This window comes from Panthera onca, chromosome D1 (genome assembly GCF_046562875.1).
Source record: "Panthera onca isolate mPanOnc1 chromosome D1, mPanOnc1 haplotype 2, whole genome shotgun sequence".
Lineage (NCBI taxonomy): Eukaryota > Metazoa > Chordata > Mammalia > Carnivora > Felidae > Panthera > Panthera onca.
In genome coordinates this window covers 76,506,754-76,529,338 of record NC_138348.1, presented here as the reverse complement: position 1 = coordinate 76,529,338, position 22,585 = coordinate 76,506,754, and the positions used below count along the sequence as shown (strand labels likewise).

The following is a 22,585-nucleotide window of genomic DNA, read 5'->3' as shown; positions in this document are numbered from 1 at the left end:
AGATGGGGCTGACAGTCCCCAGGCCCTCTGTACCACAGCAGAGGGCCCACGTCCAGCACCCGTGAGACAGGGCCTGCAAGAGGCAAGTGCTTCCTCACTGGCTCTCCATGGAGCAGCCAACTTTCAGAGACCTGGTTTAGACAACACTCAGTTTAGAAGAGCCATTACTACAGTGCTCTACCCACAGAGCTAATCTGGCAAGTTGCCATGAGTGCCCTACAAAGCCCCCCTCATCTGTCCCTGCCTAGTACTCCCCTTTTGAGGGGGTCAAACCTGAAGGGCCACACACCCAACCTAGGCCAGTCAGAGTCTCTCGTCCAGGAACATGCAAGTGGGAGCCATGGAGAGGCGTGATGCTGACGTGGTAACCCAGCTCTTCGGCTAGCAGCCATATTCCAGCACGTGATTTGGAGACACGGAGAAAGCCATTCTCTAGAGAATGAAGAATCGAGCAGGTGAACATAAGAGTGGATGAGAATCCACAGTGAGAGAGAGAGGAAAACAGAGCTGTACAGACAAACATAAACCCTTAAATGCAAACTATGCCTTGATTTATGGAAACCCCGGCCCCTGACTATACTTCCTGCCTGAGGGCTCCATTGCACACAGATGCACTTAGAAAACAGCCCTCTTATTTGGGCTTTAGCTACCAGCTCAGGCACATTTTACTTTTCATAATGAAAGATCGCTAAGACACTCTACTCTTCTTTCTTATACGTCTACACCCTTCTCCACCAAGAAAGGACTTGGTAGTTTGGTTAACACCTTAGGAGGATGCTGACTAACAGTAATGGCGTCAATTCTGTTAACTAGAAACTCCTCTGCACCGCTAATGAAACAGATTCCCTCTTGCGAAAACATGTACAAATATTTATTTGCCATATTCTCTCCCTAAAGTTTCTTCGCCTGTTTCTTCTCCTCTAGGATTCTTCGGCTCTGGATTCCCTGGCCCCGTATCTTATTAACACTGAACAGATGTTGGGGAGAACTCTATTCCAAGGGCCAGCTACAAGCTATGAGGTAAGGGAAGAGTCAAATCCTTTTGGAAGTCCCGTTGACGCTAAGAGTAATTTCTTTTTTCTGAGGTCGTGTGAGTGCAAAGACAACAGGAGGTATTTCATTTAGTTCCCTATCTGCAAATTATTCAGGTTCATTCTGCCTCAGAGATATTTTACACGGGAGTGCATTCTTGACATCTGCCCTCACCCCCTCACCTCAGTTTGAGAGTCAGACTGATGAACCCAGAAAGAGACCCCCCCCCACCCCCCGCCAAACAGGGTGCTATTTACATTATAGAAGAGTGAGCTCTTGACATGAGACTTATTTGATGTAAAAGATGAAAGATGGGGCGCCTGGGTGGCTCAGTCAGTTAAGCATCAGACTTCAGCTGAGATCATGATCTCGCGGTCCGTGAGTTCGAGCCCTGTGTCAGGCTCTGTGCTGACAGCTCGGAGACTGGAGCCTGCTCCGGATTCTGCATCTCCCCCTCTCTCTCTGCCCCTCCCCCCGCTCATGCTCTGTCTCTTTTTCTCTCCCCAAAATAAACAAACATTAAAAAAAAAAAAAGATGAAAGATGATCCCCCTTTCAAAGCCATGCTAACTAATTCAGAGATGAAAAGGCAATGCAAAGCTGACCCCATAAGCTGCTTTTCTGGCTTTTTGTTGTCTTTGTAAAATCGGCTGATACAGTTTCTCAGGTAAAGAAACTTGTCATCTCAGGAAAGGGTCTTCAGCTCTGGCAGCCCCAGTGTGCAAGTGCGGGTTGCCATGGTTCCACCGGGCGACTGAGACAGAGGAGAGGGTGAGAGTGGGCGGCTAAGTAGGTCTGTTGACACACACACTGAACAGTCCAGTGGGGGCTTGTTTTACATGGCTCCAACAGTGAACTGTTTTTAAATGAATTCTCAATAGGGAAGTTAAGATCGGGAGTTCAAACCCCAGTGTTCTGCAGAGCCTGGGCAGAGAGAGATGGGGAGGGGAGAGAAGGGATGTGGGGGGCCAAGTAGGAAGGAGGGGGTTCTGAAGAAGGCACCCAGTCCCAATTTAATTAAATTTCTTTCAATTTACAAGGAAAAACAGTTTCCCTTTCACATTGTACTATGGCAGCAAAATTACTCTAAAATACTAATCAGTTTTCAAGGCCCACCCTGAAGGTTACAGGCTGCATGAAGCTTTTCTGATTCCTTCCATAAAACAGATCTTTCCTGAACGAGAGAGCCCGAACACATACACTTTGCTTGCGGGGGGGGGGGGAGGGGAGAAGGGCGGGGGCGGGGGGCAGCAGGTGTGGGGAGTGGTCTTAATGAGCCCGTACCATATTCTGCCTTGTAGTCCACACACAGTGGCCGGTGTCTGTCTAGAATCTTTCTAGCGGGCTTACTTTGTACCACCTTTGTAGGATTCTAAGAACCTAAGATAACAGAAATTTTTCTAGGTAAAGAGCTGTGGCAGGTTTAGGCAACAGCTTACTGAGCAAGACAATGCTTCTGATACATGATCAAGTTCTAACTCAGTCTTTAAAACTTTTTAAAAAATGGGGGCACCTGAGTGGCTCAGTGGGTTAAGCGGCCGACTTCGGCTCAGGTCATGATCTCGTGGTCCCTGATTTCGAGCCCTGCATCAGGCTCTGTGCTGACAGCTCAGAGCCTGGAGCCTGCTTCGGATTCTGTGTCTCCCTCTCTCTCTGTCCCTCCCCCATTCGCATTCTGTCTCTCTCTGCCTTTCAAAAATGAATAAATGTTAAAAAAAATTTTTTTTAAACATTAAAAAAAATGAAAGTTTCAGATACTTCTCACTGGAAGGAGACAAAACCTAACCAGAAAATATTCTATTCATCTAATGAAGGAAAACAATACAGTTTGGTCTTAACATACTTAAATTTTTGTTACTTTATAGAAGTTATCCGTTGCATGTTAATATCCAGGCCTCAAAGTGAGTTTGCAGCACCGAAAGTAAGCTACCTTAGCTATGATGTGGTAAAAATATTTGAATATCAGTAGTCCTTTTCAATATAATTTTCCTTTTTTTTGAAATGTTTATTGTTGACAGAGAAAGACAGACACAGAGAGAGACAGAGCACGAGCAGGGGAGGGGCAGAGAGACGGAGACCCAGAAACCTAAGCAGGGTCCAGGCTCTGAGCTGTCAGTACAGAGCCCGACGCGGGGCTCAAACTCACGGACTGTGAGATCATGACCTGAGCCGAAGTCGGAAGCTTAACCAACGGAGCCACCCAGGTGCCCCAATATAATTTTCTATAAATACAGTCCTCTTAAATAAAACATAATCTCTTAAAATATAATGTTCCCTACTACAGTCATTCTTCCTGTTGCATTTCAATCTTGGAAACTGTACTTACACATTTAGGTATAATTTACAGGTGCTGGTTTTTTTAACCTACCTAAATTTATGACCCATGCAGCTTGCTAACTTGCTTGACTGAGTAAACACCCCTGCATCCGCTCAGCTTCCAAATGTACTGTTCGACTTGCCACTTTATTTATTTATTTTTTTACTTGAAATAAAAATGTACTGCTACTCCTGTATCATTGCCGATGGCAAAACGACAAATTCGGCAATGAATAATGCCACATAAATATAGGATACACCGGGTGTGTGGTTTTGACTGCACGCATATTTCGTGAATCAATTATAAACCAAATTTTCTCTCACCACCAGAGAACAGATGTCCGTTTCTTATTTTTGTCTTTTCTTAATATAAAAAGATGAACCACAGACACTTCTGTTTAGTGTGGCTCCCCGTGTAGAAAACATCCATAAAACCTGGACATAACACAGACAGCAATGATGTGAGTGCAGTGGAAAGGGATGCAAGCAGACACATGGGGGGAGGCGAGGGAAAGGACTACAAGGTCTACATGTGCTGGACCTTGACTGAGGTGGTTGCTATATTTCCTCACACTATACACCTGAAATGTGTAAATTTTATTATACATATATATATACACATTATATACTTATGTCTGTTTGAATAAAGCATTAATTATAGCATTATTAGAACATGTACATATAGAAAGCTATGGTTTTAAATGGGCCCTTTAGGGGGGGCGCCTGGGTGGCTCAGTTGGTTAAGCGTCTGACTTCGGCTCAGGTTCGTGGTTCGTGGGTTCAAGCCCCACATCGGGCTCTGTGCTGACAGCTCGGAGCCTGGAGCCTGCTTCGGATTCTGTGTCTCCCTCTCTCTCTGCCCCTCCTCCACTCATGCTCTGTCTCTCTCTCTCTGTCAAAAATAAATAAACATTAAAAAAAATTTTTTTAATGGATGCTTTGAATGGCAGATAAGACACCAAGGCCTGGCCCAGGCGGGCATTTATGCTGAGGAAGTTGTTTTCCCTGGGGCATCAAGTGGTCCATTCTAGGACTGATCGAGGGGAAAGAAATGTGTTGCCTGCGATTACATCTTCTGCCTTCCTTATTTTTAATGGTCTAAGACCAGAGTTTCTGGACTTAAAACAAACATTTTTGTCCCCTCAAAGTTCTCTGATTCCATTGAGATTCAGCTGTATGCTCTCACTACAATTCATGGACCAAAAATAGTTTTGAAAACGAATTGTCAGGAGCTGCACCGCAGAATCACCCACTGTTAGGTGCTTATTTTGTATCATCTCAAGAACAAAAAGTTTAATTTCATAGATATTTTGAGATATCTTTTTTTTTTAGACTCTAAGTTCTATTCTAGTCTCAATGATTCTTTTGTTTTTGTATTTGAAGAGAGATTCTGGATTATCCAACAGGCCTTCTGTTATAACTGGCGGGCGTTCAAAGATAGATATAGAAGTCGGAAGTCCAGAATATTAATTCCAGTAGTTAGAACTTACTCGAGAAGACCCAAACATTATTATCATAAGTCACGGTGCTGGGCTAAATAATTTGTGACCAAATAACAATTCTAAAAAGGGACTGTTTGTCTGCCCTACTATCCCGGATTCTTCTTGAGGTAACAATGTGAAATCTTTCATCACCCCCAGAGCCAAAAGAGATGACCTTTGCAGAAGGGGAAGAAAAAACATAACGAGGAAGCTGTAATTGTCATCGTGGTTTAGCCATTAAACACCTACGGGGCCTTGGGCAAACCACTGGACCGTGCTTGGCTGAGGTTTCTTCGTTAGTAAAACATGCAGGCTACACTCAATGTGTCCTAAAGTCACTGGGAGTCCCCCGCTGCCACCCTTCACATTACAACCTCTCTCTCCGCCTCCCAGTATATAAGAAGGGCAACGCACGCCAGCTCAGTATGTTTGGGCTCCAGACTCAGAATGACCTGGGTTCAAAACCTGTCTGCCCCACTTACCACCTTGTATGACCACGGACAAGCTACTTAACCTTCCTGTGCCTCAGGGTCCTCATCTGCAAAATACCTAGAATACAGACCTGACAGGTTGTTTGGAGGATGAAAATACGCAATGTACCTACAGAGGCTAGCAGAGTGCGTGTCACACAGTTAAGTGCTCAATTAACGCGGGCAGCTGTTACTGTTCTTCCACACAGGCTGGCCTGAACCAGGACCCGCAGGACAGATTAAAGGGGGCAAACTGCACCTGTACCTGAGGATAAACTTTTAACCGTCAGCTCAGCAGCCTCTGAAGACCCTGTCACTCACAGCAGCAATCAGATGGCCTTTTAATGAGCTTCGGTTCAGAGGATACATGCATTGCTCCTGACCAGATTTATGACCTTCAAGGTCCTCTCCAAGATCTGCAGACCTCATCTCCCAGGAGGCTGCTTAGGGCAGGAATTTCTGGCACTGATAGGAAAGGCACCCCTAAGACCTCACTATCCAGGTAGTTACCTACCATTAACCACTGGCTAATCCTGCCCAGCCCTCCATCATTATCAAATTCCTGATCCTCACTGGGAGCTAAGCCTTGTGTCTGCATTTCTACGTGTCTCGGTTTATCTAAAATGATAATCATCATGCTTCCCTGATTCGGGATTAAGTAAAAGAGGACTGTGAAACTCCCAGGAAAGCAAATAACAATTACATCTTGATTGATTAGTTAGGGCAATTCACAAAGTGAGATCTAGGGAATGCTTCAGGAGGATTTCATTTTCCATGTTCCTTTTACTGAGGTTCCTTCTTTTTCTTTCCTTCCATGACTAATACCTGGGACAGAGGTCAGCACACTACGACCTATGAACCAAATCCCACAGCCTCATTCTGTAAATCAAGTTTCATTGGAACTCAGCCACACCCACATGCTTATGGACCATCTATGGCAGCTTGCAGACTACAGGCACAGAGTGGAGCAGTTGTGGCCCCTGAGCTTAAAATTATTTACCATCTGGCCCTTTACAGAAAGAGTCTGCTGACCTGTGGCCTAGAATACAACTTGTACAGAGGAAATAGCCAATAACTGCTTAGTTAAATGAGAATCATCATCATTTTATTCAGTAGCCAACAAATATTTTAATTTTTTTTTTTTTTACATTTATTTATTTTTGAGAGACAGAAAAAGACAAGAGTGTGAGCAGGGGAGGGGCAGAGAGAGAGGGAGACACAGAATCAGAAGCAGGCTCCAGGCTCCGAGCTGTCAGCACAGAGCCCGACGCGAGGCTCAAACCCACAAACCGTGAGATCATGACCTAAGCCGAAGTCGGACGCTTAACCGACTGAGCCACCCAGGTGCCCCAACAACAAATATTTATTAAATGACTCTCAGTGCCAGGCACTGTACCAGGGTCTGGAGATAAATGAGCTGGGACTACAACAGTGAGGGTGACTGACAGGGCCCCAACCCTCATGCTGCATACAGTTTAGGAAGGGAAGACAGACCATGACCATCCCCACAGTTATTTATGTACAACCGTAATGGGCGTTTACAAGGGAAAAAGTACCAGGCGTGGGAGGAGGATATAAAAGGAAGACTTCACCCTATTCTCAAAGACTTCTCTGGCAATTGCCTTTTGAGCTGAGACCTGAGATCCTGGATTTCCTGGTTCTGAACTGCCAGGGAAAGTGAGGGTTTCCTGATGGCACATGAAATGCAAATGGACTTCAGCATGTTTTTCGTTTTGTGCTCAGTCCATCCGTCCATCTACATATTAGTACAAGAAACATGGACCCTAATAAAGTCAAAGACATTTGATTTTTCAGTCCCCTAACAGGAATGCCAAGGAGCTACACGGCTTGAAAACCAACAATGTGAAACTCATAACCCACATTCAGTTGTGAGAGGCCGGTGTCACCACATGATCAAGAGGCAGTTCTTTAATCAGCTCTGGTTCTTTAAGCACAGAAAATCAGCCAAATCGAATAATGTTAATTTTCACACTTGGGGAGACTTGATTGAACATCAACAGATGCCCTGCAGCCTGGGCGTGCTGCTGGTTGTCATGTAGGTTTGAAGTTTCTCAGTGCTGCCTGTCAAGGTTGATCGAGTGGTGTGAGCATGCACATGCTCTGCTTTCCAAATTCAGCAAGGCTCGGTGAACCACGCAGGCATTCTTTGGGAAGGCAGCCCATCGCCCTGCCCTGAAAACTGGCAGGTCCTTCCAGAGAACGCGAGTGCTGGAACTGATGGAGGACGCACAGATGCACGCGCCACAGAAGTAATGCAGGATAAATGCATTTTATAAAGTCTTTGCATTTCCCGTCACTGGTTATCCCACAGAGCTCTGTGGGTTGAATTAGATTTATTCTATTTCTTTAGAAGAAATGGAGGTACAGGGAGATTAAGCATCTATCTTCAAGTCACCGAGTTCGTTAGTGAGAGACCAGGATTCAGATCATGCAGCACCCGATCCACGATTATTTGCTTGAGCTTGTACCCACAAAACCTTTGATATTAAGGACTGCACAGTCCTATTAAACATAGGGATCGTCTCTAAGGAGCATCGGTTAATTTGGGGCAGGACCATTTTCTCAACTTAAATGACACTGCCTTGGCAGGTTTCATGGACAAGTCCTTCCTCTTCACGCAGGCACTGATCTGTGGTGTCTGGAATGGCCTACGGATTGGTCAGCATAAACATCTGGCCGACTGCTACAAAATGGTCAACTCTCATCTCCAACACAACCACAGCGGAGTAAAAGAGAAGGAGTCAAGGGAACCAAAGTCAACTCTATTAATACCAATGTTCAGGAAAAATACTATTAAATATTACTTATTATTATCTTATTACTTAATATTATCTTATTAGTAAAAGATTTCCCTTACCTGGATATCCTCCTACCTGGAAAAAAAGGAAGGAGGGAAAGAACAAGGCCAAAAGGGAATTTGAGCATTTTTAAATTGCTCCTATTCTGATAGTTCTTTTTAATAATTTGCCTAATGTCTCAAAAATAACTGAGGATAACCCAGGTTATCTCCAAACATGACTGGGAGATAGCTGAAAAGAACATTTCGATACGGATGCTGCATCAGGAGAATTTCCAGCCTAATGTTACAAGGATTTTCCACTTTTATTCATTCCCTCAATACACACTTATTGAGTGCCAGGAACATAAAAAGGTTCAAGGGCTTGTAGTGCGGGTTGGAGATGGGTACCGTGACTATTGGTAGAGAACGCCTACAGCTCTCCCACCTAGAAGAGGAGATCCATGCAAATAAATCACACCCATATGGAATGCCAGTAAACACTGCAGTAGGGGCTCAGGAGAGGCTGTGGGCACTGGCAGGCCCAGAGGAGGGGTAAACCAGTGCACCCATAACCTAACCTCTTTCCCAATGAAACCTGATGGGAACTCACAATACGAGGAAATGAAACCCAATGAGGATTCAGAACAATCTCCTCATGCTCTACGTGGGTCAGCTGAACCAATGTTTCTGTCATTGTAAATTCTGCTTGGTGTTTCACACAAGCCCTTGCAGGAAATACAAACATCTCAGAGGGATGTTCTTGCAGGAAATTATGGTAGTTTCTTTTATATGCTACGAAAGACAGAAAATCAAAGTACCTAAAACAGGATTTAAGAGTAAGATGATGATTACAAAACACATGGAAAACGGCAAATTACTGTTATTTCTAAAATACGTTGGTCGCACACATTTTTTTTGTTAATTTCCAAGCCCATGAGAATTATAAGAAAAATCAAATCCATATGGTTCTGACTTAGGTACACTCATTTTTCAACAACTTGGACAAATAACGGAGTGTTCAAAACCTATTTTTTTTTTTTTTAAGAGAGGGACACCATTTAACAGCCAGAATCTAACTTACAACAGACTGAAATTTAACCAAATATGCTCAACCTGTAGGGTCTAAAGAACCCTGGAGGGGCAGAGATAAGTTCTCGCACACCATGGGACATGACTGGTTTCATCCTGGAATAACCCACATACGCCAGAGCTAACAAGCTCCCACTCAACCCGAGAACGCAGTGAGATCATCTCTACTAGTCCAGTTTCCATGGATCTAATATTTCATTTTGGGTTTTCTGGCCTAATGACATGGGAATTCTGCAGAGCTAACAATTTTCAGAGAGAAAAAACAGTTAAGCCGTTGTACTTATGGAGAAGACAGAGCTAAGAACAACGACAAACATTCCCGGGGCTCTGCCTTTGGTGGGCAGCGGCCCGCCTCTGCTGTACGTGTATGTGCGCACGCGTGAGGACGTGCACAAGTGCATGTGCATGACACAGACAAATACATGAATGGGAAGACCAGGGGTCCCAGTAAGTTAAAGACATTAAACGGAACAAAGAAGCCCCAGTTTCGCACAGACAAAATAGGGATTGGCTAGATGCCCTGTTTTTCAGGAGAATTTGTTTGCAAAAATATTTAGAAAAATAAACGAGCAAACCCAGAAATCAACCAAATAAAACTCTGAATTCCTCCAAAGACAGGGATGCAACACCATGAGGTGATAGAGAAAAACAACTCTGCGCAGTCACCAAACTCCTAAGCACTTAATTGAGTGCAGTTTTTAATACCGACAGATTTCACGATCAAGGGAGGCTCAAAAATCACCCTGTTTAATGTTCGTTTCAATCTGAAGAGCTACGTAGTGACCACCCTGGCAGTCCACCGAGGTCTTCATCAGGCTCCAACTTAAGAGCAGAGAGTTCAGGCCTCAAAGGAAAACTCCCCTGGGCAGCAGGGCAGCAGGCCAGATTTAGTGATCTGGCCAGGAAGGAGTTTCTCCCTCTATTATTAGAGAGAGCTTTACAGAAATCCTACTGACCAATGTACTGCAAGAGTTCCTTGGGTGTTCTTGGACCTGAACAACTAGACCTTGTTGGACCTGATCCAACAAGAACACCTAGCAAAAAAAAAAAAACAAAAAAACAAAAAAACAAAAAAATCAAACATACCAGACTCTACTTTCCCCTTCCCTCCAGTGTCTCCATTGGCCAAGGTGTTTGTCAGGGGCTTGGCGACTTAGCCTTAGCTCGCTGGCTTGTGTTACTCAGAGAAGTCACTACTATTTGGTCTGCAGTCTTGCTTTCTCTTAGCCACGGGCTAGAATCTCAAAAGATTCATTTGAAAAGGATGGCTGCTTTTGTGTGTGCAATGCTTATAATTATGATTACTAAGCATTTAAAAAGCATTCCAGGGGCGCCTGGGTGGCTCAGTCAGTTGGGTGTCCGACTTTGACTCAGGTCATGATCTCACAGTTCGTGGGTTCTAGCCCCACGTCGGGCTCTGTGCTGACAGCTCGGCGCCTGGAGTCTGCTTCTGATTCTGCGTCTCCCTTTCTCTCTGCCTTTCCCCTGCTCGCATCCTGTCTCTCTCTCTCTCAAAAATAAAACATTAAAAAAAAAACTTAAGAAGTATTCCAATAATAGAGCTTCTAAAACAATACGCGGATAATGGAACACATTAATAACGATGAGGAGGGGTAGTAATTCATGCCTGCCATTCTGTGCCCACATGCTGAAGCCTGCCAGGGGGCAGTGTCCGTCACCAGTCTTCTGGGCATGTCTGCCCCTACTGTTACACCTGCTCATTTAGCGAGGGGCCACAGCATGAGATGACTCAACGTGCTCAAACCACTCCTCATTATCTGATCCCAACATGCTACTCCTGCTTTTTACTGGTAAAGGGTGACCATCCATCTTATTGCTCAGTCACCCCTTTCTCTCACGCTCTCACTGCCATTACTCAATTGGTCACTGAATCCTACTAATTTCGTCACTTACTTCTCTCTCCTCTACCCTCCATCACTATTTCTGTTTTAGTTCAGGACCTCTTGTCTAGATCCTAAAATATCTGGAAATTAGTCTTCTTACCTCTAGGTTAGTCCTTCATGAATTTCTCCTTTACTGTGCCTCCCTAACTAGCTTCCGAAATATAATAAGCCTTGCAAACAGTGAAATCATAAACACATCTGAAGAAAACATAGGTGAATATTTTTATAATCTTGGTGAGCGACAACCATCTCTAAACATGATATAACACCTAGATGACATAAATAAGGTTACTTAAAAAAATCTCCTGTAACATAAAGAACACTGTAATCGAGGATTAAAAAACAACTGAGGAAAATATCGGCAACATGTAGGGTACATGCTAATTTCCTCAGTTTACAAAGAGTTCTTACAACTCACTAAGAAAAAAAAAAAAAACCTACCTGCAAATTTGAAATAACATCTCAAGTCCTTCTCTTGCCACACCAGGCGAGGAAAAGCTAACGCAAATAATTATAAAGCTGTGATAAAGGCACAAGTGTCCTATAAAGAGTAGGCTTTGAAAACTTTGTTAGCTATCCCTGCTAGCAAACCTGCTTCAAATGCCCTGATTCAATTACATTACACATCAACACTGAGATACCTTCAAGCAGTTGAAAAATGTCTCTGGACGCTCTTGTTTATGCCTTTGGAACACAGTGGAGCACGTTTGCACAGAACAAATCATTCCCTGTAAAGCTAGAGGCCCTCTTTGCCTGCGTTATTAATGTTTTAGCTTTCAGCCAGGAGGTTCAAGTCTTCAGGAACATTTCTCAGCTCACACAGCACCAAATCTTATTATTCCATCAGCATAGTCTGGGCTGGGAGGCTGGAGCTAATGCCCATCAGATGAAACTAATTGGCTTTTCCATTTTCACTTAAACTATGTGACAAAATAATATCCCCTGACAAGAAGGCAGGGTCCCAGCAGGGTGACATTGCTCCCGTGACTGCCAAAGACACGCACTCCACCTAGGCACACGGTCATCCAAAAGCAAGATGTCACAATCCTAAACGCAAATAGTACAGGTGATTTTTTTTTTTTTTTTTTAATGAAAGCTCAGATGAGATGGTAGATGGACCGCACCCATTAGAGGAAATAATATTTGTTAGGAGAGCGAGTAATTCAAGATGCTGACATAGTTTTGTTTTATGTAAATCTGGAACACAAGCCAATTCACCTATTGCCAGACACCCAAGGAATCGGAGGCAAAATCCCTTGACGGGGTTAAGTGTCCACTTCCCAAAACAGAATTAAAAAACTGAAGCTGAGACAAATAAATGGAGTGGTCCCAAGAGTAAATTTGGGGGAAACAACGGAAATTGAACCCAACCAAAGAGTACTGGGAATTAGAAAATTGAACCAACTATTACCCAGCCTTGAAAACGTAGGGCTGTACTCAGGACCCAAGCATCAGAACACCACCATTATACAAGGGATGGCCAGTGTCTGGATACACAGGACTTACTGAAACTTATGATACAGAAATAAATTTGATTTTCTAAACAGCTTAAAAAAAAAAAAAAGACCTGGATTTTTACATTTCTGACATACAATGGATTTGCAGGAATTCAAACCACGACCGATAGTTTCTCAAAACCCATTTGTTTCTATCTTTTGCCTCTCGTAAAATGAATAAAATATTCTCCCAATAAAGCCAAAGGCACAGGAAGCCACTGATGATTTTATTCTGCGCTGCGCTGGGCTCAGTGGCTTTTGGAAACGGGCACCACATATGAAGATACAAGGTGAGACCCTTCGGTGACTCGATGCTGCCAGAGGCGGCCAGGCCGGAAGTGCTGAACCTAAGGAGCACAGAACATGCCAGGAGGACCCAATGCCGCCACGAGCCTCCTTCCCTCTCCGTGGAGCAAAAGAGTTGCGCCTGACTGAAAGTGGTGAGTGTCAGGAAAGACTGCCATGTTGCTTCTCCGGGAGGATATTAGAGAGAAACTGTAGGTCAGAAGGACAGAATACACATTGCCGAGATAAAACAAATCAACCTTGGCTTCGTCTCTGGCAGACGTAGAAGGGCCTCCTCCGAGGCCCAACAGCTCATTCACTAAATGAACGAACCAGAAGCCAACGACCTACTTACAAACCTGCTTCAAACTAGTAAGATTCTTTCCGCAGGCCCCCAGTTTTTAAGAATACCAATGTCGGGACAGATAAATGTTGGAGACTCACTTTGGGAAGCATAAAGCCCCTCTGCGGCTCTGTCTTCGTGCCCGTCGTAGTCCCTGCTGGACAGTTGCCTGTTGGCGGTCTCCAGTCGATCTGCGTGCAAAGAGGAAATGGTTACAAAGAAATGCATATGGATCTAAGACACCATCCAAACAAGAAACGACGTGGGTGCCAAGAGCTGGGTATGCAGAGATGCTCAGGCAGGGGCCCCAAAGTGAGTAACTCTTGGGGAGGGGCAGTGTGCTCCCAAATACCCAAAGGAAAGTCTCCAGAGGGCACGCTGTGTGCCTTCACATGCCATCTGATGTCAGGGTAGGCAGCGGCGCGAGGCAGCCGAGCACAGGTTCTGAGAAGTGCATCGCTCATCACTGCCTGCAAGGCCGGCAAACCTCTGTTTTGAAGTCCCTGAAAAGGGGTTAAGTCTCCTTGGCCTCAAACCCAGCCCTAGTTCTATCCCTCACCACCAGCCCTGTGGTTAGCCAGGGACAGCTGCCCGTAGCTGGGAAGCAAAAAATAGAAATAACAATTCAAGAAATACCAAACACTTTTTTAAAAAGTCAAAACGACCTAATGGATAAAGAGTCTACCTACGGAGTTCCGTGTCTGCTCAAACTGCTTGGTGAAGTCTTCACTTTTTCAGTGAAATAACTCAGAAGAAGTCTTTGTTGGACGTGCACGAGTCCCAAGACAAAAGGATTTGTAGGAATAGGAAAGGGAGGCTCTAGTTCCTGGAGACTGCCATCAGGACATTATTTTGGCAGATGAGGCAATTGAAAAATGGCTTAGTTGACTGAAAGACAAGGAAAATTTTAGGGGTTGAATCATTCTGCGGGTTGGAGACTGCCAAGATCCCGCTGCAGGTGGCTTCCAGCTTTCGGGGAGTTTATATGTATCTACATTTATCACAACTGTGGGCTTTTTTTTTTTTTTCCCTCCAAGAGGGATGCTGTCTAGCTCCATCTTCTCTACTATATCTAGCAAGTGCGGAGCGGTGGTTTTCAAAGAATGCCACCCAATGACTCAGCCCGATGTGGGAAGGGTTGTGCATCCAAACATTCGCCTTTGCGTAGTCACAAATCACTGAGTACTTGTATTTTATTATTTTTTTAAATTTTGAAGTGATGTTTTTATTTTTATCTTACTGAATAAATTTGCCATGGACTAGCAAGTACTTTTAAAGCGGAGAAGGAGCTGCACACACACTCCCTCCCTTTCATGGGCTCGTGCACGGAGGTCGCCATTTCTCAGACCCAGTGCTGCAACCCACAGCCCACAACCTACAAAGGAGAAAGGAACAATCCTGCTCTTTGAGTGCCCCTGCCCTGGGTGGTTGGACTTTCCAGGACCATCGGATAGTGTGGACCTGAGGCCAGGCAGCCAGCTACAAGGGAGTCTAGGGCAGAGAGTGTGTGGGTGGGGCTGGACATGCCTCGCAGGTCTCTGTTGAAATCATGAAGTCTTCGGATCTCGCCTTCCAGTTTGTTTCTCATCGCCTTGTCCAGCGATTCTCGCTTGGTAGTAGACTTGACCAGGCTCTCATAGGCTTCTGAAATCCTCTGAAGCTCTTTTTCAAACTGAAAGAAAGAAGTGGCATGAAAGTCAGATTCCTGGCATGCCCATGGGTGCCTCTGTGACACTGATTCTTCAGCATTCCGAGTGCGAAGGCTCTGTCTTGGGTGCAGTCTGCCTGCCCCTCCAGTCGCACACCTCCCCAAATGCGTAATCGGTTCCATTCCCCCTCTGCCCTCTAAGGGCCACGTTAGGACCCTGTAAACAGCAGGTTCACAAGGCTGGCTGGACTGCCTAATGTCACCTTGTAGAAGTTTCTCTGTACACTTACCAGGAAGGGGTGAATGTAAACATAACTTCAACCTCCTATATTTTGTATGGCAATTTGCAACTATTTTTCTTCTTCTCACTTTAGGTAAGGGAAAAGTATTCATGTACAGAAAAACTAAAGGGCCACAGCTAGAACCCACATTTCCAGGCTACAAGTGCAGTGGTCTTCCAGAGCCCCTCCTACCCGGCCCCAAAGGAACATCAAATCCACGCAAGGAGAGGCATCATTACTCAGCATGTTGAGCCCTTTGTCTATGAACTTACCCGCATAAGGACAAAGGACTCGGATCTAATCATATACAAATGCACCACAGGAAACCTCTTTATGTGAAGGAATTGAAAGATATGGGGTTAAAACCATTCTTTTTCCATTTTTCAAGAAGTCAAGAGGTGTGCCTTTAATCTCGGGCGCAGGTAAATCTATAACAAGTAGCCGTACCTGCTCTAACAGGAGTCTCCTCTAACAGCATACTTTCCAGGTAGATGTCAACAACCCCCATTTTATTGCTGTGTAACATGCACGCAGGAGAAGGGAACACGGAACCTTGATGAACTGCTGCGCCGAGTCAGAAGAAGCAGAGGCCCAGTGGGGAGGGCTGAAGCACTAGCGCCCCTCACTGGGCACCAAGAGACCTGCATTGTGTTTTCGGTCCCTTCACACGAGACCTGTGTCACCATGAGCCGGGCACCCTAACTGCCGGTACCTCAGCTGCTCTGATCAGAAAGTCCCTGCTGGGACCCCTGTAAATAATGCACGTCCTGACATTACAGACATCTCTCGCACATTTTCGATGTGTCCTTCTGCCAAGGATACAGAAATTAGTAAGATAATTCCCGGTCTTTGGGAGCTCAGTCTAGTGTCGGTCTCTCCCCAGGCACGTGCACTTCTCCAACGCAATGGGAACCGGGGGGTGGTGGTTCTGTAATGCTCTGACAGCCTAGCGATAAAGTCATTAATTCTGCAGGGGTGAGAAATGGTTTCTTTAAAAAAGATATCAGAGAAAATGCCGCTTAAAATGAGTCTTGAAGGATGTACAGGGTTTGCCCAAGCAGAAAAGGCCAAATGGCTTTGGCGTTGTGGTCAGAAGACAGGGCGTGAGCCACAGCACAGGGCCACAAGAGAAAGTGCATGTCTCTGACATGACAGGTAGTCCAGGGATGACAGCCAGACATGAGGGCGGGAGCTAGTCCCGAAGGAAGGACTTCAGGGGTGAGGGGGAATTACAGGGGTAAGGAGCGTTGGGGAACAGAGGGGTATCTAAGCAGCTGGGCAGCATGACCTTATCTGAGGCTTTATAGAGATACAAAAAGGAGAGGGGGTGGGGGGGGGGGGGAGAGTGTAGGGAGAGGAAACAGGAGAAAACAAGTCCAGGTAAGAAGCTAACGTAAATAGTTCAATGACAGATGACAAGGGTAGGGAATTATGACCACTGAAAAGACAAATTCCAATGACACTGAGGAGTGGAGTCAACAGGGCACAGGGAGTGGTCGGGATGGCAAAGGAGAAGGAAATCAAAGACAACGTAGACATTTGGATCTGGGAAGACAGAGTAATAAGACTTGACCAAAGTAAGTGATTCTAAGAGAAACGGGCTTAGCAAAGCCAAGGAAAGCGGCCTGGTTTGGGAGGCACCGACCTCCCTGCAGAACAGCAGGCAAGGATTTCCAGGTAGCAGGTAGAGATGCAGGTCTGGGAGCCCGGAGAGCGGCTGGCTCGCTGGGTCCCGATGACAGCTGATGTCATACAGCGGGGACGACTTAGGGAGATTGACAGAAGATGACAGGGCCAAGGAGGGGGCGTCAACCCTGTGCAGTACGTGGGGCAGAGGAGCCACTGGACAGGAATGAAGCTGGGGGTGCCACAATCTTACGAAGAGAGAACGTGGTCGGTGCCCCAGGTTACAATGGAGCCGAGAAGACACGTCCGAGAAGAGGCCAGTGAAGAGGTGTGGAGAGCATCAGGGCTTCTGTGGGATGGAGGAGCCAAATGCCAAGGCCCCTCTGGGCACCGTGTTATTCTCCCAAAGGCCTCCGGCTACCAGAGTCGATTCTCTCAGAGTCCCCTCGTTTCAATAGGCCTTTCTGTTTCTTCCCAAGATCTCGTGAACTGTTGGGAATAGGGCAGCCAGAGAAGGGCACATCCTGACTCCTGTCCCTAGCCCTCCCCCAAATCATGTTCCTTCCTTTTAATTTTGTTTGCAGAAGAGTTGGCTTTGAAACTTGTCACCATTTCTATGCTAATTTCATCTATAAAAGATGGCCTTTGTTTTCAGACAGATGTGCATGCCTCAGGGACCGTCCCCTTGAGGGCCAGAGGGCATCACCTAGTGCTGGGAAGCCTAGGGCAGCATAGACCCTGAGGGAGGCATCCCCCCTGAGGTGCTCAGTGCTTCAAGTCCAGGACAACGAAGAAGTCAAGCCAGAAACTGTCCTCAACTACACCGGCCACTGGAACTTCGCTCCAGCTGATTTCACAGACTTCCATCTGCAGGGTTCATCTGACTGGAATTCGGTTGTGCACGTGTACTTTACATCCCCGATTTGACTGTCAGCTCCTCGAGTGCAGAAAATAAGCCCTTACCGCCCGAAAACTCTGCCCTGCCCACGACAAAAATACAGACTGAGCAATTAATCTTTAAATGTTGTTAAGTTCCCAAAGACAGACTTGGGCACTGATGAACCATACCCGATCGTGGATTCTTTCCTTTCACTGAAAGAGCTGCCCTCTGCATACTATAAAAGGAAACTAACTGCAGGGTCCCTGTGACAGCATGGTTTGCTATCTTAGATACTAAAACAATGAAGAACTGGGATACGGTTAACTTGACTATAGCTCCCAAGTGAGAAAGGGTAAGGGTTTCAGTTCAGTACAAGGTATTTCCTGATGGAGACGTTAGTCTCCTTCAGTGTGGTGAGGGAGGACAGAGCTATGACTCCATGTAGGAAGTTTAAGAGATGCAGCTTTTGATTCCACATAAGGGATTATTTCCTAACTACGTTTTCCAGAAGGATGCCCGGTAGGGAGCTTCTCTCCTCTGTAGGCATTCAAGTAAAAAATGAGAGCTCTCCTTTCAGGCACATGAAGCGAGGATTCCTCAAGAGTGGGAAGCTAGACTAGAATCATTTTAAGAATTTTAAGTCTAAAGCTCTATGATTTGACTGCACACTCCTTCAGAACGGGAACCCCATACCCACCGTGTCCAGAACATCTGAATCCCCCTGATATTTGTTAAAGATAAAGGGAAGGTTGGACAGGCTATGCAAACACCTGGGCTAGTGATGGTCCGAGTACGATCCTCTGAACACAGCCCTGGGTTTGCCTTCACAGCGCCTATTTTCCCTTCCAGCTGGATGTCAGGAAGCTCTTAGGCCAAGCCGCAGAGCCCCTGAAAGCACACAGAGAGACGCTTGCCCCAGGAACAGAACTATGAGCAGTGTGAGAAGCCCGGAGAAAATCTCAGCCACTCCAAGCTCTAGATACTGGTGTTTCCCTGTGCCCCTTCATATGCACAGTCCAGAGACCCACAGGACAAAGACTGGCCTTCCGTGCAAGCGGCAGACGGCCCAGTCAAAGCCACCGCTACTGCGCTGAGAAAAGAGGGTCTCCCCTAAAGCAAGCCTGGGGGAGCCATAAATACCTGGCCCTTTCCCTTCAAATGCCCATCTGTGCCCTGACGGCTTCTGAGGCCAACACTCTCAACAGCCCATAGTCTAGTCCTGCTAGAAACTCTATCCATTAATTAGGTTTCAGGGAAACCGGGAGGAAAGAGAAGCAAAATGAGCGACCCAAAGGAAAAACTAAAAACAGCCACTCTTTCTGGGGGTCCTCAACCATCATTCCAACACCAACAGCGATAATCACCACCTTGCGCCTCTCTGGAAACAGGGGCTTCCTATCTAGGCCGCGCTCCGGCAGGCTCTGCGTTTAGTTGTTCTTCCCTGCTGTGTTCCTGGCACGGGATGCAGAGGGTAAGCCCTGTAATTAAAAATTCATCTATTTCTGGTTTTGCCCTTACAATGAATCTCTGCGAGCGCTCTCAACGCTGTGAGGGCCCCGGGATGGATGTTCCTGTCGGCACAGGGCGCCCACATCCTCCGGCACAGTTCGTGTCTCCACCCAAAGCTGGGTCATCCTCACTGCCAAGTGAGGTCGTCACCTCATCCGACAGTCCTCTCCCCAGGCCTGCCGGCACACAGCCGAGCAGTGCGGCCGATGCGGAGGCAACACCTGGGGCAAGGCCGACCTCGGGCACACAAGCCACGAAATGTTAAGGTGCAGATTGCAGGCAGCCCTTGTGTCTCTCAGTCCCAGTTGTTGACAACAGCTGGGGAACTCGTGACGAATACGGCAAGTATCCACCAAAATCTGGGTGTTCAAACTGGCAATTCCAGTTTGACATATGGCTGATTAAGGGCACGTAATAATTATAGAACCATTTACAATATTCAAGGGACTGAAGGAGTTTTGAGTTCCAGAAAGGAAACAGCTTTTGATTTTTCCTTTCTTGGTCATCAGAATCCTTTTGGCTGCAAAGGTTAATAATCACCCCCTGTGCAGGGAAACTGAGTCACCAGGAGATTGATTTTGTTTTTCAAAACAGAAATGTGCGCTGAAATCAAGAAAGAGATGTGCGTGGGGCACCTGGGTGGCTCAGTTGGTTGAGCATCCGACTCTTGATTTTGGCTCAGGTCATGACGCCAGGGTCATGGGATTGAGCCCTGCTGAAGGTTCTCTTTCTCTGTCTCCCTCCCTCTGCCCCTCTGCCTCTCTCTCTCTCTCTCTAAATCTCTAAAGTAAATTAAAAAAAAAAAAAACAAAAAAACAAAAAAACCCACAAAGATCTTCACGCGAAAAGACCCAGAACTAAACTGCCCTCAGCTGGGTCTGCGTAACTCCTGGACATGTCTGCCATACGGCTTCGTTGGGGAGAAGAATTCGTTATTTCCCAGGAGGGGCTAAGTAGCTCCTTCCCAGTGTTCGACTGCACCCGGAAGGAAGCTGCCCCAGGACGTGTCAGACACAAGTTTGGGCCTGAACAGTGACGTACAACCAAGGCCACGAGACAGCATGCTGGTTTCCCAGCTTTTACGGTCCGAGCAGGGTGGGAGTGAGGCCGCCACCTTCAGGCAGCCCATTTGTTTTTGGCTCTCATCTTCTCCCTCCAGGAAAGGCATCCGGAGCTCTCTGGACCAAGTCTGGTCTTGACTCCAGGGAGCTCCAGACCTCTTCAGTGGAAGCTCTGCACAAACGTGCTGGGGCAGATTCTGTCTGTGAACATTTGCACCATCAAACCCACTGCTCCCCACTGGGTACCGCCAGGAAATCAGAGGCGCCCACTACTCTGAAAACCGGACCAGCAACAAAGACTCCGCCTTACCTGAGAGGTGAACGCTAAATGGGCCAACCGGGAGCATTAACTGACATATGGAACCAAACAGCAAGGCTCCTGCAGTCAGGCAGGGTTTATATTCCTACTTTTTCTATTTATAAAAGCCCCTGATTGTCCAGGACAGAGCCAGGGACTCAGACTCTTACAAGATCACTTCTACCACACATGCCCCCTCGCCTCCAGAAAGGAAGCTAGTGCCCTGTGGCTCTGCTACCCTAAAACATCCTATTGCCCTTTGCCCCTTCACCTCTTCTGTTCTACCACAAGCATTTCTGGTGCTGACACATGGGGGTGGGCGGTCACCATGAAATCACTGCCTACCACAGTTCATCTTGCATAAAGTCTTCCTGACTGTGGCTCTCGGCATAAAGCCCTAAGAATGAAGGCGGCCACACCCTCTAATATTCCCGCTGTCCTCCTGGGGAAATACTACCCACCTCTGAGTCCCAGGTCCAGGGCAACCCTCACTGTACCTTCTATAACCACCTGACACCCTACAGCAGGTGTTAGCTTAGGCAACCCTCCCCCTTTTGGACGGTAAGCTCCTCCAAGGCAGGGCCTGTGTCCTCTTTATTCGTCTCCCTAAAGCTTTGCACAGTGCCTGGAATACACGGGGGTCGCTGCTGGCCAGTGAGTCAAGTAGCGGGGAAACAGCTCTGTCCCTTCCCCTCTCCTTCCCTCCGGAACTCGCCTACCTTATGGAGCTTGTCGGCATTGTCGTAGTAACCCTGAAGCTCCTGGTGCAGCACGCGGTTCTCCTCAGTCAGGATCTCCACCATCTGTTGGGCTCGCTCCACGATGGCGAACGCGTCCGGCCCGAGCTGCTGGCTGGGGGAGGCGGCGGGCGGGGGCTGCGGGGCCGCCAGGGTCATGGGCAGCGCGAGCGGCACGGACACGGAGTGCAGCGGCCCGCCGGCAGAGGGGTTCTGGGAGGACATCGGGCTGTGCGGCTGCACTGTCGACGGGAAAGGGAGCTGGCAGGGGCGGCTGCAAGGGAAGTGGACACCGGTCATCACACCCGAGAAACAGGGGAGCAGGGGGGCGGGGCGGCGGGGGGGAGTCACAAAAGGACGCGTCCTAGCGACTGGCCTGGGCTACCAGAGGCCATCAGCGCACATCTGGGTGCTGGCGCCAGTAGAGCAGGTTGGGTCCTTCAGCCACAGGCATTTAATGCGTTCTCCCTCTAATCAGCACTGTTTTGGTCACGGCGGATACAAGGTCCCTGCTCTCGTGAGGCTTACATGTTCGGGGACAAGCTGATCGGTCAGGTATAGCAGAGTAATGTGACTGTGAGTGGCTACGTGCCTAGTTCGTACAGAGATGTCAGGGAGGGAGACGTGGGTGCTTGCGTTGAAGTCTGAGTGACAGATAAGAAGGACCCTGGGGAAAGGAGGAGGAAAAGGAGTCTCCCAGGTAGGGGAATCAGCTAGGGCACGGGGCCCAGGTCAGGATTTAGCATAGGCACCAATGAGTACGAAAGAGAGAGCACACGCAAATACCGAGTACAGTCTGCAAGTAGTGTGAGATACGACCAGAGCCACGAGCAAAGGCCTGTGTCAGCCAAGGCCAGCCCTTGGTGTAGACCGCGGCTGCAGAGGAGCTGCCCCACTGACTGGTCTGCAGATGGGATGCAGTGGCAAAATGCACGAAGGGCGCCCACAGGGAGGCCTGAGCGTGGTCTAGGTGAGAACCGTGAAGTCTCACAGGGCAGCAGCGGCAGAGAAATCATGGATGGATTGGGGATATGGCTGGATAAATCATGGACAGGGAGACAGAAGGTGAGGAAAATTTAAAAATTACTCCTGGGGGTGCCTGGGTGGCTCAGTCGGTTAAGCATCTGGCTCTTGATTTCTGCTCAGGTCATGATCTCACAGTTCGTAGGTTCGAGCCCCGCATTGGACTCCTGGCTGACAGCATGCAGCTTGCTTGGGACTCTCTCTCTCTGCCTCCGCCCCTGCCCCTCTCATGCTGTCTCTCTCTCTCAACATAAATAAAGGTTAAAAAACATTACTCCTAGATTTGGGGCTTTACACAAATGGACAG

General features: G+C 47.2%; 1 protein-coding gene and 1 long non-coding RNA gene across 10 annotated transcripts in view; one reads left to right on the top strand and one right to left on the bottom strand.

Moving 5' to 3' along the window:
* The window catches only part of AMOTL1 (angiomotin like 1), a 153,046-nt gene that overhangs the window by 29,765 nt on the left and 100,696 nt on the right, over positions 1-22,585 (bottom strand). For all 9 annotated transcript variants that reach the window (XM_078432980.2, XM_081790347.1, XM_081790348.1 and 6 more), the window contains 3 exons: positions 21,238-21,529; positions 14,743-14,887; positions 13,317-13,406 (listed from right to left, as the gene is read on the bottom strand). In XM_078432980.2, the coding sequence (XP_078289106.2) occupies positions 13,317-13,406; positions 14,743-14,887; positions 21,238-21,529 (527 nt within the window). The remainder of the gene's footprint in view (positions 1-13,316; positions 13,407-14,742; positions 14,888-21,237; positions 21,530-22,585) is intronic.
* On the top strand, positions 21,564-22,552 carry LOC132661139 (uncharacterized). Its single transcript, XR_009602079.3, has 2 exons — positions 21,564-22,320; positions 22,402-22,552. It is a non-coding gene; the product is annotated as an uncharacterized LOC132661139 (long non-coding RNA).